The 19,285-nt window shown below is 44.6% G+C and overlaps 1 protein-coding gene across 1 annotated transcript in view; it reads left to right on the top strand.

Annotated features, from left to right (window-relative positions):
• The window catches only part of Ctnnd2 (catenin delta 2), an 847,786-nt gene that overhangs the window by 458,433 nt on the left and 370,068 nt on the right, over window positions 1-19,285 (top strand). The window contains exons 6-7 of the mRNA XM_052159968.1: window positions 386-558; window positions 13,757-14,312. Of these exons, the coding sequence (XP_052015928.1) occupies window positions 386-558; window positions 13,757-14,312 (729 nt within the window). The remainder of the gene's footprint in view (window positions 1-385; window positions 559-13,756; window positions 14,313-19,285) is intronic.

Here is a 19,285-nt window from a genome sequence, read left to right as displayed (position 1 = left end):
TTATATTAATGCAATTAACATGTACAAAAGGGTGGACTTCTTTTTAACATTATTTCAAATGTTTCTGATATTGTCTGATCCAAAAATAACCACTTGATTAATTTGCCTCATAAGATATATCTCTATGTAGGTCAGGATGATATCATTTGAAAAATCTACTCCTCAGAGAACTTTTAAGCCACAAAAAAAAAAAGAAAGAAAAAAAGAAAAATCTCATCTGAGAGTTGGAGCTGAATTATATGGTCATTTTAGTTCTCAGAATTCAAAGCATAGACGGCTAGAATCATGTGCATGTGATAATTCTAGGCTACTCTCAATAAATAATACATGTCATTTCTGCTTCACTGAGACTGTCACTGACTGTTCTAAATGACTTTCATCCCAGGGCCCAGCCTGCTCTCCCAGAGTGCACTTCAACTCAATTCCAAACCTGAAGGGTCTTTCCAGTATCCGGCCAGCTACCATAGCAACCAGACCCTGGCCCTGGGTGACACAGCCCCTTCTCAACTCCCAGCACGCAGCACACAAGCCCGAGCGGCCGGCCAGAGCTTCAGCCAGGTAAGGGTCCTTGCTCTTTGTGTGGGTGCAGAATCAGAGAGGCACAAGGAACAAGGGAGGCAGATGGTTTGGTTTAGTGTCGGAGTGTCATACAACTTACAAAAGGTCCTTTGCTGTGCATGAAGGAAAGAAATGACAAAATATTAGTGGAGAGCAATACAAATGGGGAAACATTTTCTTTAATTATGTCATGCAAGTCAATAATCTTGTATCTCTGCTGCGTGTATTTAGCTGCATGAATATTCAAATGGGCGTGTAGTTACCATATTTGCATCTATCTGTGTTAGTAGATCAGACGTTCTGAATTTCTTCATTCACCTGATAAAAAGAAAATAGTTTAAAGGAAAAGTCATGCAATTATTCTTTGAAGTTAATCTTATCAAGGAACAGTGTAAAACTCTTAATCAAGTGTGTAGAATTAGACTATAGATAACTGTATTAAGTTTAAGAATAGTTACACATTGTCAAGTTAGATTTTGAAGTATAGCCTTAAATTTTTTTTTCTTTAAGGCATGAGAGTATTTTTATAAATTCAGTGAATAAATTCATTATTTGTAGTTAAAAAAAACTCAGTTAGAAGCAACCAGGTCTAACGCATGGGGATGTTAATGTACAGAGAGGATACACACACACACACACACAGATGTACACACAAACATACACACATTCTCCTTTGAAAACTTTCATGCCACCTAAATAAAAATTGTGTGTGTGTGTGTGTGTGTGTAACATTGTTTTTATAACTTGGATGTAATGAGTAGTATATATTAATTCAATCCACCAGAACCAGAATTATTATATTCAAGGGTTAACTTCTTTAATGAAACTTTCCAGCTGTATAAGATATTCTGAACTTCTATGCTTTTGATTCTGGAATGAAGGTCTGACCACTCCCAACTTTGAAATGAGGAGGCTGCTTATTTCTTAGGTACTTATTGAGTACCACATTTACCAAGAACCCTTCCCAAGTCCCAGGACCCATCGCTTGAGTTCTGTAAGCCTTTAGACCATCTCTCTTACTGATTTCCAGAGAGGTGCTTGAAAGTAGGCTCCCCTCTATGCAGCAGTAGGATCTTGAAGGCCATGTGTACTTAGATAATGTATGCAGAGAGAGATTTAGATTAGAACGGCCTAGTGTAGCAGTACAGCAGTCAAGTGACATTGAGCATTTCTTAAAGTTACTTTATTCTGAGAACCATATTTAAATATGACTTCTTTCCTCAAGTAACTGTCTTGCCAGCTGTGGTTTTGTAAATGTTACCTTCTAGTGTGCTGGGCTGTAACAACGGAGATAGAAGCGAATTGTAAAGCAGTCCATAGACTTGACTGCTTGGCTCTCTGCCTCCCGTGAACGCTTGATCAGAGAATGTCACTACATTGTAAAGTTGTCCCAGCTATGTATTTAGAGTAACCAGGGTTGTGGTTTAAACACACCAATGAGCATGAGTGCTCAAGATAGGACTTTAGCAGGAGTTAAGGGTTGTGGAGTAGAGAGGCAGGATCAAGACGTCTGAAGACTCACACCAGGCTCTGATGGACTAAAGCACTTTCTCCAGGAGAGCTGAGATAGGAGTTGACCAGCTCAACTTTAAACAGCTCAATGGTTGTTGGTGATTGGAAACATGGCAGACTCCAGCTGTCTGCTGTATATGGGGTTCTGATTCACCGAATACCACCATAGGACCTGTAACTTCAAAGTAATAGCATAGAAATGCTTGGACCAGAAAACTAGCAATTAAACCAAACAATTAGTGTTATACCCTTGGAAACAGAACATGCAGGTCCCATGTCCAGGGCATCTCATTCGGATCCATTGGTTTTTACAAAACCCATGTGAAATATTCTTGCCAATATCCTAAATGCTGTTCCAGCTCTCCAGGAGGGATTAATTTTGTAAATGTCCTGTGTTCATCCAATGCTACATTGGCTAGTAAGCCCAAATTGTGGCTAATGGATGATGATAAACTGAGTAAGATCAATGGCTAACTGAAAAATAGTTATTCTTTCTCTCTAAAGATTGTAATTCTAAAGTGATATCAATGGATTCTGTCTAGCTCATAGATCACATCCCCATGTGTATATGAAGCAGCATCATGAATTTTTAAGATGCTGGTTTCGATTCTTAGAAAGACTCTAGTTTACTCAGTACCCAGGGGCTTCACTGAGTGACTGTTACTAAATTCTCCAGAAGTCCTTGGAAATGAACACGAAACCTCAGTGTTTCCATCTCAGCATCTCATCTGTCATGTTCACTGCCATCATGGGTACCCTAGTGTTGTCGGCTACTTTTTCCTCAAAGGCTAAGGTTGTCCATGAAGTAGAACTGGAGGACAGAAGATAAGTGGCACGTCACTTCCAGGAAGCAGTGTCACCTGATCCACATGGGTCTCTCTCTGCTCCACAAAGCTCTGCTCACCCAAGCTGAACACTTCCCATCGCCTTTAAGAAGGCCATGGACTACTACTCCCTGTCTCATCACTTTTAGGCCAACGTTGGCCTTTCAGTTGGCACCTGTAAACACTCCAAACAGAATTGCACTTTTGCCCACATACTTGGTCTATTACCCGATTATTCATTGATTCAGTCAAGGCATTTAACTGCGCCTGGTGGTATAAGAAGCCTGTATTCTTAGGATGATGACTTATGGAAAATGGACACTGTCCTTGCCCTCAGGGAGCCTTTATGCTAGAAGTGGGTATGAAAATTAGAAAATCAACACTTGAAATAAGCAATGTGCATAGACTCTATTTGCTACATATTAGATTGTGATATTTAATATAATAATTATGTTGTATAGATAATTAGATGACATATAATATATTCATAATAGATTTATAATATATTAGAAGGTGAGGGCCACTAAGGGAAGGACATGGACAGAGAATAGGATGATGTTCAGAGAGGAAAATAAAGTATGATGGAACATTTTAAAGGAGATGGTTGAGTAAGGACACATGGGAGAGGCTCCTGGATTTCTGTGGAGTGGTGAGCATAATGGTCTCCAGCTGCAAATATCTGGCATATTAGCAAAATCTGGCATATTAGCAAAACAACACACAGGTCAGGGCAGCCAGAGCAGGGGTTCAGGGATTTGCAATGTAACTTGAGACTTAGTAGATTGCTGGTAGGACTCACCTTTGAGTGCAGTGAGAAGCCAGAAAAGAGCCCTGAGAAGAGCCGGACAAGACATGGAAGGATTGTCCCTGCAGATAGTGTTGCATACAAGGCTCCCCTTAGTTTGATTCTGTGCAGAGCTTCACCCCCAGGAAATCATTTCTACCTCTGTAGTAACTGGCCCAGGATCCAGCAAACCTGATAGAGCCAGGGTCTGCCAGAACCACAGAGAGTCACCATAATGATACTATCCCAGTATCCAAGTAGGTTGAAGTACAAGGAGTTAGCCAGCCTCCAGGTTTTGCTTGCTTCCTGCATGCAACATTTCCATGTATGACTTGAAATGCTGTACACATAACTTAGAGTAGAATAGAACCACTCTTTAAAATGTTTTCCCGTATAGCTAAACATAATATCATCCAATAAGTCACTCCTCAAAGAAACAAAATATATGAGAAATATGAAAGTACATATCTGTGGACACAACCCTGGAAATGGTCTTGGAGCTGAGAGGGTTTTTTTTTTTTTTTTGCTATTCCTTTTTAAGCCATTCACATGTTTCTGGGAAGGACCAAAGGATGCTATGATAATCTAAGAAAATGGCCCACAGGAAACTGAGAATCATGTGACATTCCTATGAAATGAAACTGCACAGTAGTGGACATCCCAGAAGAGTAGCAAGGTTTTATACAGAAGAAAATCTTCTCTTCAATCTGGCCCATCTGTTTAATGTTGTACTTCAGGTCTTAAAAGTCCCTGTGTATGCTATACCATAACTATGAGTGTATCGATGTTCCTGCCTCCCAAAAGCAGACAAGTACATCATCGGACCATTGGCACTTGGATGGCTGCTTTATGAGTGGCAATAAGGTATACCATAAACTCACATATAGTACAGAGGGGAAGAAAGTTCCTAATAGTCAGCCATTATATAGATCTCCACGTGGGAAGGGCCACTCCCACTTGCTTAATTATAAAATGAATTTTCTTGAAGTAATGCTGGTACTTTAATTGAGATAGTAAAATTGTGGGTAACATCTCACTGACAAATTCAACTTTGTTGAAAAAAGAGTGGTAATTCCAAGGGTTTCCAGAGTTTACTTTAGTCTACTTAGAAACATCTGAATAGCTTTAAAAAATAATCTCAAATTTCCAATACCACTATTCTGGGGTTGTGTTCACAGATATGTAATAGTGATACATTTAGAAAATAAACAGCTTTGCATAGATGTAGAAGCCAGGTAGAATCCACAGAGTTTACCCAGCATGGGTAAAGAGGATATTGTTTTATGTGTTTTCCTTGATTTATCTGTGGGCTCTGGCAAGAAGGTTTCTTTTTCTTCTTCTTCTTCTTCTTCTTCTTCTTATTATTATTATTATTATTATTATTATTATTTCTTCTTCTTCTTCTTCTTCTTCTTCTTCTTCTTCTTCTTCTTCTTCTTCTTCTTCTTCTTCTTCTTCTTCTTCTTCTTCCTCCTCTCCCCCTCCCCTCCTCCTCCTCCTCCTCCTCCTCCTCCTTCTTTACAGATAGTTTGAAAATACTCACTTCTTATAAATCTGCATTCCTACTTTGCTTTCTGGTCTTCCGCGCTGTTTTTTCTCTCTAGCATAAACATGTTTAATCTGGCTCTGACAATCAAAGTGTTTTGTATTGAAAGGAGTGTATATTTGTGTTCCAAGCTAACATTCCCTTTTCTGTGCAAATATTTAGATTATTAAAGTTGTGCTGACAGAGCTTCATGATGAAGTGAAAGTTTCATGGATATTTTTTTTTGCCAGTGTTCATGTAGACTTTAAAAAAGGTCTGCCACCAAGATACCCCTCCTATGCATTATTTACGATAACTGTCTGTAGGATCTTTGTGTCCTTGTATTGTGTTTTCTTCTCCACTTTTCTTTCTATTGGGACTTACAGAAATGGCTCTACATGAATACTTAATAGAATTTTAATACTTGGCATCTCGTCTGCATGGCTAGGGGCAGGCTTCTTGTAGAATCTCTGAGTATCTGGGAGGTGTGTTCTCCCTGTGCCTCCTCCTCTTCCACACCTTTCTCTTGCACCTTCTCCTCTCTCCTCTGTCCTCCCCCTCTTTCTTCTCCTTCTTCTCCTTTCACTACTTTCCATGATCTTGGATTCTCAGGTAAAGAGGAAGCAATAAGGGTTGTCCCCATGATAATGGACAAGATGATACTTGGTTTTTGGCCCTTTATTTGAGGGGGAAAATCTATATTCATTTTTTTTCAGTAAAATTGAATTTGTCAGTGAGATGTTACCCACAGTTTTACTAGCCCTTCCTTTCCCAGTGATGATCACCACCTTGGCAGCTAATGCCTTCGGGGACAATACAAGCCCTGTGCTTAAGAGCTGTCTCTTTTCTTTATGTTATTTATCAGTTTTTATCAAAGCCGGTACCCCCCCCCCCCCCCGGAGAGAATGGTCAGACAAACACCACATCATTTGACCTGACTGTTTCCAAAATCAAATCTTTCATACAGTACCAGCATTATTGTTCCTTTGAAGTTAAAGGTTGGCATCCCCTTCTACAGACCAGTGTAGAGGAAAAGTTGTCTGGCTCCTGTGAACAAGGATAAGATAGCAGAAGCACATTTGTTACAATCCGGAGGTTAAAGTCAGGTGACATAGCTTATTTGGTGATGTAAATGTTTCTCCCCTGGGCTACATTTTTATTAGATATTTTCTTTATTTACTTTTCAAATATTATCCTCTTTTTAGTTTCCCCTCTGAAAATACCCTATCCCTATTCCCCTTTCCCCCTGCTTGCCAACTCACCCACTCCTGGTTCCCTGTCCTGGCATTCCCCTATACTGGGTCATCAAGCTTTCTCAGGGCCAAGGCCTCTCATCCCTCTGATGTCCAACAAGGCCATCCATTTTATACAAAAATTTAGTAAACTATTTGCCGAAGAGTTGGTAATTTCTTCCTGTTTAAAAGGTGAGGGAGTTAACAACGGCCTTGTCCATACTTGTGTGAATTCCTGAGCTCTATACATACGTATCCCCAGAAAGCAGAATAATTTCCCTAAAGCTTCGGTCAGCACGGAACTGGTGTCACTAAATTATCTTACTCGATGGTTCTCAGTGAGACATCAGTGCTCCAGAGCAGTCACTGCAGTGCCTGTCCTTCATTGCGGCTTCCCTGAGTCACTGGAAGAGTCCATGTCCGTCTCTAACTTACTCTCTCATCACCTTACTATCATTTAGACCACACTGTGGTAAGATAGTTCCAGCCAGGGCCAGACCATGGCCTTACTGATGCAAGCCACGGCCACATTCCTGTACCTCTCTTGACAAAGGAAGCTCTCTGCTCCTTCCTGGCCATGACCCAGTCCTGACCCGGAAGCACTTCTGCCAACAGAGACTGAGTCAGCACTATTCAGAATAGTCTCCAGAGGGGACACCTCAAGTGACAGACCTGCCCATGTGTTGTAACCACAGGAATCTGAGAAAGGGCAAAATACCGGTAAAAGGGAGATGCCAGAGTCATGGGTGTTGGCGAAGCTCGCTCATCTTGGGAAGTCACCAATTAGTGACTTCAGTTGTCCATTCCTAACTTCACCACGCTAGCTGCCTAGCATCCTGAGCAAACATGGCTCCTCTCCAGAGCAGAGCTGGGGCCCTGCTGACTGCTTCTGCAAACTTGGCAAGTCTCAATGTGTCCTCACAAGGGCTGTCATAAATCAGCGACGTGTTTTACATTCTGTGGTTTCATTTAGAGCCAGGGTATACTCATGACGGGGACTCAAGATTCCTGAGAGCGTGTTGGCTGTGAGGTCACTGGAGAGCTGACTGTGCGCACTGGGAGTTTGCTGGGGACACTTGCTCTACGTAGTGACTTGTGCTGTTTGCTAGAGACCTGATGCATTCAGCTTGTGCTCTGCGTAGGTGACTCCTGTTTGGAAGCCATGTGTGCATTACCTGACTTACAGATCCAATTGTATTTCTGTGGTGGTTGGAAAATATATTCTCTATGAAACAGTTCTGTCAAAGAGGCGTGAATCCACAGTACAATTTCATAAAATGGCACAATAAGCAAATGAGTAACACACACACACACACACACACACACACCATACACACATCATGCACACCACATACCATACACATACCACACACACCATACACACACCACACATGCCACATACCACACACACATACCATACATATACCACACATACCACACAAACATACACACACACCATACACATACCACTTACACCACACACCACACACACATACACATCACACATACATACACACACAACTCATACACATACACACACCACACACACATACATACACCACACACATACCACACACACATACACACACCACTCACACACATACACACACACTGCACACACATACACACCACACAAAAATACATAGCACACATGTGTACACCACATACACATACACATACAACAGGTACACACACCATATACACCACACACATACACAGCAAACACATACACACACAACACACAGACCACACACACCATACACACATATGCATTCACCATATGTACACCACACACACACACACACACACACACACACCACGTATACAAAAACAAAAGTGAAACATGGAATGTACAACTGTAGTATTTGCTAAGTTTGTCCCAACCAAAACTTGCATGCAAAGACATGATATATTTGTTTTATAAAAGCATTTATGAATTTATGGTTTCTATTCTTCTTCTTGAGGATTCTCTCAGAACAAGAAGATGAAACAGGGCTGCCCTGAACGTTTGCACCCCAGCTCCAGCCTGTTCAGCCATATCACCTACTTGATAGCTGCTTCCTTCTTAGTTTCGAAGAAGCAGATCCCCATCATTCAGGGACAAAGGGACATTTGTTCTGGGGCTGATCTGAGGAGGAACACAGGCTCCTGCGGGCATGCAGAGCCATGACCAGGGACATGTCAGGGCTCACTTTGCTCCAAGTTATTGTGAAATATTTTGTGTCACTGTCCTTCTTTAGGGGCCTCTTCAACAATGACACATTTCTTCCCATCCTCCTTGCTTATAAATGCTCAAATATCACTACGGAAAGGAGTCTGGCCCTCAATTTTTAAACAGCCAGGTTTTTTTCCCTGAAATCTAATTTGAAAAGTAGACTTACAGTTTTATTGTATGAACTTACGTTTGAGGCACAACTGAACCCCTAGGTGAGTAGATTAAGTTCTTTGCATCTAGTGTGTGTGTGTGTGTGTGTGTGTGTGTGTGTGTGTGTGTGTGTTTTAAATTCAACAATGGGTCATAATAAGCTATCCTATGAATTGTGAAACAGACTTAAACTGCAGCCTTATGTCTCCCAAACTGGCCAAGAGTCACTAAATGAATTTATACAGTGAAACAGAAGCAAACGCATGCTCCCAGATTCCCATTTTTTGTGCAAATGATGAGCTGTTCTTCGACATTTATTACTCCATCAGCTACCGTGATGGACCACAGTATCCCTGGACCATTTGTTATGAGTTACAGATGAGCTGCTGCAGCTGTGCAGCCCAATAAGTTAGGCCCTGGTTACATGTGGCTGTGTAAATTGGGATTAATCATGTGCACGCTAAATCCAGTTCTTCCGTTGACAAGCAGCATTTGAGGCCCTCAATGAGCCTGTCTGTCTAGTGAGTTCTAAATTGGGACGTGCCAGTTTGGGACATTACCAGGCCTAATGCTAGTAGGTGGAGCCATGCTGCTCAACAGGTACCAATAAGGCTGGTGTACCAGGAATGCTTACAGGGTGTTTAAACACACGGAGACAACAGGCTGGTTAAATTTGTGTGTTAGTACACACACAGTGAATAACACTACTTACTGCCTCAGAGACAACCTAAAATATTACTGCTTCTTTCTCCTTCCCCTTTTTCTTGTGAAAAATTCTATAAACTTTTACCAAGATCCTCCTATATGTCTATTTTTGGCTTAGACACCTTGGCTTTCAAAGTGTCTAGAGGTAATGTGGCATTTTCCAAAATTTCTCCAGATTTAGGGACCATTTAAGGAAGGTTTGTAGATGTTAATATTCAACATAATTAGTACTCTCAAATTGCATGCTCCCGCAGATTTAAAAAAAAAAAAACTGACAAAGTATTTAGAAATCATAGCTTTCCTGGGATACACATAAGTCAAATATATAAATATTGAGTAATTATTCTATTTTATTGGTAAATTAGCTTATTAATTAAATTAGTTCCTTTTAAATTATTTTTTTTCAAATTTTCTATACAAGCAAACTGTATTTACATTGTTTCCACTGCTGCCTCTCCAGGTTCCAACTCCAGCATCTCAAGTGTTCTACCTCCTCTTCCTTAGTTGTTATTGTTCTATGAATACACAGGCGTATGCATGTACACACGTGGCCAAGTCCACCTAGTGGTGCTTATATGTATATGTAGGGATAACCACTTGGGACTGAGTTTGCAGGGAGCTCATCCGTGGAGAGAAGGAAGCCTCCCTCTCTCGTCAGTCTGTAGCTCTTCATCTAGGGGCATGGCCTTGTGAGATTCCCACCCTCCGCACTGACATGCTGGGATGTCAATTGGTGTGATCATTTTGTGGCTCATGTTTGTTTAGGCAGCCATGTTATTAAGATTCCACGGGTGCAGCTTCCCTGTCACATACAAGACACCACATCTCAGCAGATGTCCTGTCTTGTCCTCTGTCTCTTACAAACTTACCACCCATCTCCAGCAACGCCCTGTGGCCTTAAATAGAAGGGCTGCTTTACCAAGTGGGGCCAGGCATAGCGCAGTCCTTTATCTATGTATTTTGATGAGTTGTAGGACTCTATACTGACATTCGTTGGGAATTTCATACATGCACACAATGGTTCACAGTCATAGGCCTTTCCCACTCCCACTGCTATTTGATCCTCCCCCTTCCCAGAACCCCACATATTCCATCCAACTTCATCTCTGTCCTCCTCTCATTTGTTTGAAACCCAACCAGTCCAGTCAGTGCTGCTCGTACGAGCATAAATGTAGGGTCATCAACTGGAGCATAAACAACCTACCAGGGTTATACCCCAGAAGAACTCAGATTCTCCATCCCTCGCCAAGAATTGGGATACTGCCCCATCATGCTGGGCCTGACTTGATCTTATTAAGGTCTTGTGTAGGCATTTACAGCCTCTGTGAATTACTGTTGGAATGGCCCTGATGTGTCTAGAAGACACTATCACATAGTGTCCTTTCCTGTTCTCTAACTTATAATCTTTTTGTTCCTTCTTCCATGATGGTCCTGAGTTTTGAGAGGAAGTGGTAGAATACAGCTCAGGGCCGAGCAGATCCAAATCACTTATTTTTTGCATTGTGACCAGTTACATAATCTCTGTATCAACCTCCATTCATGGCAAAAAAGGACAGCTACACTTAAATTAGGTACACTCATCATTATTCATTAAAAAAGAATGCCATCGCTAATACCATTGTTAATGTAATAGAAGGCCATTATAAGTGTCATAGAAGACATAATAGAGTTTATTGAAAGCAGGGGACTCCCTATTCTTAACGTTTCCGCCATTGTCTTCCTGTGTGAGGCTCTCCTGCCACTCACTAGCCAGCTACAAGGCTGTAGAGATCCTAGGCAACAATGCACAGAGTAGAGCCTCAGGGGGGAAATACCCGCGTGCGTGTCGGAACTTTTAGGATCAGTACCATCTACCTCCCTCAACGGACTGTTATCAACCCTAGGACCCACTTCAGACCCCCAGAACCAGATGGTCTGCCATTGTTGGTTCACAAAGTTTGGTGGAGACTTCAATCGCCTAGAGAGCGTGTCCAAACAGAGGTAGCATGGCTCACACCAGGGGTTCTGTTCTGTTCAAGGCAGTGATGCTGTTGCTTGATAAATAGGCAGCACCCTCTGGCTACTGCAGCTCTAAGAACCGGTTCTCATGTGTGTTGGGCACTGGAATATACGGGGAAGCTGGCTCACTCACCTTCTGTTTAGGATCCACCATCAAAGACTCTGAAGTAAATGTCTAGGGTAAATCTTAGCTGCTCTAAGATGTTTTAGAAGTTTCCTGGCAGTCTTCACCTGTACTTTGGTTTCAGAAGCCCAGACTCTTATGGTCCTGCTAAGGGAGAGGCTCCAGGCTTCTCAGTTTGATGTTAGGCCATAGCTACGGGATTCAGGAAGACACAGGAGTTCTCCAAAGCTTGTACGTTCTGAAAGCTCTCAAGGCCAAAACCTCAGGTCAAATTTATGAATGACTCCTTCGTTGATTCAGCAAATGCTACTAGTGTCTCGGTGGCTCCGGCCCTCATGTGGCTGCTAGAGCGACTGCTCTGAGCAAGCGCATCCTACTCCCACTGCTGAGCTTAAAATAATTCCCCTTCAGATTGGGACATGTAGTGTACTTATGGAATTTATATTAAACACACACATTATATGTAAACAAATGTGTGTGGTAGAAATCCACATAGATACCTTCCACAGAGAGTGTCTCTCAACAGATAGCTGTCTTCTTCATAAAAAGCTGTGCTTAGTGTGCTTAGTGTGCTGTGTGTGTGTGTGTGTGTGTGTGTGTGCGTCAGAAGACACCCTCCCTGGGTTCTGTACACACACACACACACACAAACCACCAACACCACCAACAACAAAAAAAAAAAACCCCAAGGTCTCTCATTGGCGTTGAACTCTTCAAAAGAGACTAACTACACTGGTTGACTGTCTGCTTCCATAGTAACAGTGTAGCACTACCCCCACTTCCCCCCTTAAATGTGGGTGCCAGGGATCAGGCTGGACCCCTCAAGCTTAGGAGACAAGATATTCTTAAAATGTCTCCCCAAATCCCAACTTGTTCTTAATTCAGGATCTAGATGCTGATGCTTCCTGGGTCTGTCCTCAGTGTTTCTCCAGCCCATTTGGGATGCCCTGTGTGGGCAGGTCAAGTGCCCGGCCTCCCACTTGCCAAATGCAGAGGCAAAAGGAAATTCCTGTGGAGAGCATCTGTCTGCTCTTCTTCCTCCCTTCTCTTACCCCTCCTTGCTCTCTTCCTGGCCCAGCCAGCACCTGTCTCTCTCACACAGGGTGAGGTACAAGCTTTTCTCACCAGGGACTCCCCCAGACCCGTTCACCTGCCCTGGGTGAAGCTTGGAGAATCAGGACCTTCTGCCTGGAAGTAGCTGACAACTCAGTAGTTGAATTCTAATGCAGATTTGTCTCTGAGTAAGATTCAAGGAAACTGCCTTACCCTTCAGCATCCTTTCGAACTCCACCCCAGCCCTGGTCTTTTGTGTTCCTGTACAAATAGGAAAGCACCTGGCTTTCAGTTGGAAGACACAATGGTAGGGGTGTTGTACTGAGCTACCTAGAGTACACTTTTAATATCCAGAAAAGGAAGCACTTTTAGTGTTTCCAATTTTAATTGATCTGTTTCCTCTAGATTTTTTTTTAGTACTGAAAAAAACCGAGCTTACTTTCGTGACGTAGCACTTTCCCCTGCGTTTAACTGTTGCCCAAAGAGTCTTAACAGCAAGGCAGCAGGAATAAATTCTAAGCAGCACATCTTTTGTATCCCTAAGTATGCAATTCGGTCAGTTTTGGGTGGCCGGAAAGTGTGTGTGTGTGTGTGTGTGTGTGTGTGTGTGTGTGAGAGAGAGAGAGAGAGAGAGAGAGAGAGAGAGGAGAGAGAGAGAGACAGAGAGAGAGAGAGAGAAAGAGAGAGAGACAGAGAGAGAGAGAGAAAGAGAGAGAGAGAGAGAGAGAGAGAGAGAGAGAGAGAGAGAGAGAGAGAGAGAGAGAGAGAGAGAGAGAGAGCGCTTTCTGAGAGATCACCGGTTGGGTGGCCTTTAAATGTTTTTTCTGTGACTAAAACCTCTTGGAACTCAGACGCATGCCTCTCGCCTTTTTGCCAGCCAGCCTCTGCTAGCCCGCTCCTTTCTCCTTGGAAAGGAACCCGGCTGGGAACGTGCTGGGGCGTGGGTTCGCGTCCCTCTCCACGCATAGCCTGGGCGCAGAAGTTGTCCGCTGCAGCCGGGCGGGGCTGTCGGGCGGGCGGGCGGGCGGCTGCTTCCCCACCTCTGAGCGCGCCTGTTCTCTGCTCTCCCCGCACAGGGCACGACCGGCCGCGCGGGGCACCTGGCTGGCTCCGAGCCTGCCCCACCGCCTCCGCCTCCGCGGGAGCCGTTCGCACCCAGCCTGGGCAGCGCCTTCCACCTGCCCGACGCGCCGCCCGCCGCCGCGGCGCTCTACTACTCCAGCTCCACGCTGCCCGCGCCGCCGCGCGGGGGCTCCCCGCTGACCACCACGCAGGGCGGCTCGCCCACCAAGCTGCAGCGCGGAGGCTCGGCCCCCGAAGGTGCCGCCTACGCCGCGCCCCGCGGCTCCTCGCCCAAGCAGTCGCCCAGCCGCCTGGCCAAGTCCTACAGCACCAGCTCGCCCATCAACATCGTCGTGTCCTCGGCAGGCCTGTCCCCGATCCGTGTGACCTCGCCCCCAACCGTGCAGTCCACCATCTCCTCTTCGCCCATCCACCAGCTGAGCTCCACCATCGGCACCTACGCCACCCTGTCGCCCACCAAGCGCCTGGTCCACGCGTCTGAGCAGTACAGCAAGCATTCGCAGGAGCTGTATGCCACTGCCACCCTCCAGAGGCCGGGCAGTCTGGCAGGTAAGGGGGCTTGGCGCTCTGGTGTGACTCACATGGGCGCTTGACTGGGAACCAGGGAGACTGGATCCAAGCAGCAGGGCTGAGCATGTCTTGGGGCCAGTTTTCAGATTCCGGGGCTGTGGGGGATGCCAGGGCTTGTCTGGAAAGACTGTCAGCATCTCTCTTCAGGTGTGCCTATCATGTGGTCTGTCTGCCTCTAACACCTGACTGTCTTCCCTTGCTTGTCCCTCCCTAAAGTCTGAAGACTTAAGCCACAAGCGACAAGGTTAATTTAGTAGGACCACACAGACCTGTTGCTTGCATTCAGAAAGAAATCAAGTAACGATCCCAGTAGGTATGATCGATATTAGATGCCAGAAAAAGTTACATTTCCCCTCTATGTAAAAACATTCTGAACTTACATAGGTTTCAGCAGCAGAGTAAACAGTAACCAATAGGGAAATGTCTTCCATGGTCACCTACTTCAGTATAGGCGGGCAGTGGGGGACGGATTGCCTAAGTTGATGAGGCTGCTTTTCTCTGCCAAATCAGAAGAGGTGACATTTCTGTGGTACCTGTCCCTATGACAGACTAGGCTGAGCTGGCGACTCTGCTGCTAATGCCATATGCTTGGTTTAAACAAGACACCGTGATTGAAGGACTAATGCTCCCTCCTAAGACACCTGATATGTAATCTGGATTTATCGCCCATTTCTTTCCTTTGAGAAGTATTTGGTAGTTTTGTGACTCTAGTAACAGATGCTGTGCTCATATGCTTCTTGTCTTGACACAAATAGATGACTGTGAAGATAAATAGGATTAAAAAAAAAGGAACTTGTCACAGGCACAAGGCAGGTGGCCAAGGGCTTCTTTAATTCAAACACAGTAATCGCCAGCATGGTCTAGTTAGCTCGCTTAGTGGGATGCAGGCTGGGATATGCTGCCCGCAGGACTGTGCTAGGTCCGTTTGCAGAAAATAACCCATCTCCCTGCTTTGCCTGGAGAGTGGAATTGTGGAGGTCGCCCATCGTTAATGCCCAGATATGTCTAACGTAGCCACTGATTTCAAGAGCATCCCAGGAAACAGGCAGAAAGCTTTATGTTTGTGAGATCATACCACGAAGCAGAGAGGGGACAGACAGGTCACCTTCTTGTCATCCCCCAGCCACTGTGGAAAAGTTGCGAGGAGTTCAGGTCTGTAGACTTCTAAAGCCCATTGCATTTCTGTGTTTGCCTGGTGAAGAACAGAAGGGTGGTTTTGCTGTTGTTGGTGTGTTTGCTTGTTGGGGGAGGGGTCCCAGCTCTTCCTTCACCTGCTGATGTGTGACAGACCTGTGTCTGTCACATTGTATACCTGTGGTGAAGCAGAGAGTAGAGAGGCAGCTGAATGCATAGGATTTTGAGGAAAGGTTTAGGGAGTGGAGATACGATAACCAAGAATGCAATAGTTCCTTGCAAATTTTGAAAATGGCTTATATTTTAAAGTCTGCAAAGAATGCTTCAAAAGCTTTGATGGAGGTCAGTCCGGGTTGGGGTGAAGGTGCCGGTGCCAGGTGCTGCTGGTATGTATGTATTCGTGCTTCTGTTTGTTAGAGGTGAAGACACTTGTCTGGCCAGAAGGAGAGCTCCAGTTAACCAGCACATTCCCATCTGTTCCACATATTTTCTTGCCATATCGCATTTTTGCTACCTAGTGAGGAAAAAAAACTATTCAATATGCCATTGAAGAGACGTAATTTTAGAGTTGCAGTGAGCGTTTTAAATATTTGAATTCATTTGTTTAACATACATGTTAAAATATTCATTTAAAGACTTCTTCATGCAAATCACTACTGGTGGGTTTGAGTTCAGAATTATCCTGTCAGAGTACATGAAGGATGGATTCAAATAAGATCTTGAGTTCCATTTGGAAAATCATGACCCATGGCCAAAGAGAGATATCGGAGATGGACTACAGTACGTGTGGGCTCACAGATATGCAAGCTTTCACACCCCGTGTCCGATGAAACTGTTTGAAGTATCATGTGTTTAAAACTGTTCCAAGTATCATAAAGTTTGGAGCCACCTGGTTTGCCAAGTGAAAGATTACAAAATAGATTTTGTCTCAGTAGAGCTGTGAATCAGGAGATCTGTCCCTGACAACCAGAAGTATCAATAGAGGGCAGAGACACTCCCTGCCAGCTAATGTCTCAGTCCTTCACTGTTCTCTCTGCACACCAGCTCCAATTCAGTCCCTAGAGATAACGCATCCCCTGAGAGCTCCAGACTCCTCTCAACTAGAGAGGAAGGAAAAGAAAACACTTTCAATGGGGTGACTCAGAAGGTGGCTTTGAGTCTTTCCTGAAGTGGTGAGCCAGCCAGCCCTGTGAGGACTAGGGAAGGATGTTCCCAACGTAGGGAAGTGAGCTCAAGGGCCTGACTGGGAGTCTGCCTGCTGTGCTCAGAAGGGAAAGCACTGAGCAGGAGGAAGGCTTGGCCATGCTGATGTTGGCTAGATCCGGAAGGCTGTGCAAGACAGTGAGGAGAGCAGGGCAGAACTGACATAGTCTGCCTTAGTTTGTAGCACGTTTACTCTGGCTTGATATGTTAGCAATCAGATTCGGAGATCAAAGGCAAAAGTAAGGATGTCCATTGGGAGTGATTGCAATAGGCTAAGTTAAAGGTAACTGAAAACAATGTACTCACGCAGAAGGTGATGAGCAATAGGGATATGTGGGCACATGGGTGTGCACACACACACACGTGTGGCATACATGTGCCAATATGATTTTCCGTGAACTAGGTGAAAAAGGGTAAGAAAGAAGATCACCAAGAGAGCGGAGTTTCAGGGACGGAGCTGGAGCGCGTTGCAGAAGCACCTGCAGAGGTTTAGGGAGTGTGGAGAGATGCTAAGTTCCAGCTGTTCACAGATGATGGCTCTCTGCCAGAATCCCAGTGCACATACCTGGTAGAGAGTTGGATATGTGGGTCAGAGTTTTATCCAGGACTTGTTCTCTTAGCTAACAGCATGTGCAGGGGTGCAAGGGCTATTGATGGACATCAGGCTGTCAGTTGCGGAAAGCACTTGGGCAAGAAGTAGCATATCCCCCTAGTCTACCAGATGATCTACCAGGCGATGACCAAGGTGGATAGAAGCTAGGCCAAGATTTCAGAGCTGTCACAATCTGGATTAAACTTGGAAAAGTGTTAAGTTTACGAATCTCAAGTCCTTAGACACTCATGATTTCTTAGCAGCATTTCTTTTCTTGTGCCATTGTATGTCTTTTTATTGCACAAAGCTGAGTGGGAACTGGTTTGGCATCATTGGAGGTCCAAACCTCCAACACACTGACTGCCTACTCCATGGTACAGAGAGAGCCACTAGAGTGTCTATTCTTCCTGTCTCCCAAGTCACTAAGGAGTATTCTTGACTCATTACATGTTAGCTTGGATTGTTTAATGGATACCCAACATGGGAGATCAGAAATGGGCTGGAAAGAAGTCATGGATTTTTGTCATAAGCATGAGGCAGCTCTAGTGATCTGCAAAGCATCCCACATGTTTGCACGTAACGGAGCTGTCATTACCATGCTCAAAATGCACAGCCCCAGTTGAGAGTTTAAAACAGGGTCTCACTCTACAGCCCAGGTTGACCTAGAAACCACTGTGTAGCCTGGGATGTCTCTGAGCCATCTTTCTGCCTCCTCTGCCTCCAAGGTGCTAGGATGACAGTCACGACCCACCATTCTCAAGTTTTCACTATAACTGCTCCAATTTCAGGTTTTTTTAATTTGATATATTTTTTATTTACATTTCAAATGATTTCCCCTTTTCTAGCCCCCCACTCCCCAAAAGTCCCGTAAGCCCCCTTCCCTCCCCCTGTCCTCCCACCCACCCCTTCCCACTTCCCCGTTCTGGTTTTGTCGAATACTGCTACACTGAGTCTTTCCAGAACAAGGGGCCACTCCTCCTTTCTTCTTGTACCTCATTTGATGTGTGGATTATGTTTTGGGTATTCCAGTTTTCTAGGTTAATAACCACTTATTAGTGAGTGCATACCATGATTCACCTTTTGAGTCTGGGTTACCTCACTTAGTATGATATTCTCTAGCTCCATCCATTTGCCTAAGAATTTCATAAATTCATTGTTTCTAATGGCTGAATAGTACTCCACTGTGTAGATATACCACATTTTTTGCATCCACTCTTCTGTTGAGGGATACCCGGGTTCTTTCCAGCATCTGGCAACTATAAATAGGGCTGCTATGAACATAGTAGAGCATGTATCCTTATTACATTGTGGGGAATTATCTGGGTATATGCCCAGGAGTGGTATAGCAGGATCTTCTGGAAGTGAGGTGCCCAGTTTTCGGAGGAACCGCCAGACTGATTTCCAGAGTGGTTGTACCAATTTGCAACCCCACCAAAGCGAGCATAGAATAAGACAGAGCTTAGTTTTGATGGGAAAACCCACAAGGGACAAATTAGTGAGGTCACATGTATGCCCAGCATGCTTCTTCAAGGAGACCATCCCAGAGTCTTAACTGTGAGGAACTAGTGAGAAACATACCTCAAACTAACTCAAAGCATCGGCATCTATACGCAGTACGGGGCAGAGGGCAGAGGACCAGCAAGGGCGTGTTTGCTCAGCAAAAATGGGTGAGTGAGGAGAGACACCTGGGTAGCGATAAAAGAAGGGGGTGCAGACAAAGAGGAAACGATCCCGCCCTGAAGGGCTTGTGATGTCATCCTCTCTGCACGTGGCCGCCAAGTCCATCTTTGGGTGTTAGCAATGGTTCTGGGAGCTTTGCCGGAGATGGGTCAGGAGTAAAGGGCAGGTAGACAAAGAGGCCTTGATACTGGCCTGCCCTGCTAGAAGTAAGCATCACGACTGTCTCCTGCTTCTTTCAAAGGGGGCAGGGGGACGGAGCTGAAACCCAACGCTGACCACAGATAAAAGGCAGAGGGAGAATGCTTTCCACTTGATAGAACTCGCGCCTTTGCCTTTCTTCCCC

This window comes from Apodemus sylvaticus, chromosome 16, assembly GCF_947179515.1.
Source record: "Apodemus sylvaticus chromosome 16, mApoSyl1.1, whole genome shotgun sequence".
NCBI lineage: Eukaryota > Metazoa > Chordata > Mammalia > Rodentia > Muridae > Apodemus > Apodemus sylvaticus.
The sequence above is the reverse complement of the archived record's forward strand: the minus strand, read 5'-3'. Positions and strand labels throughout refer to the sequence as shown.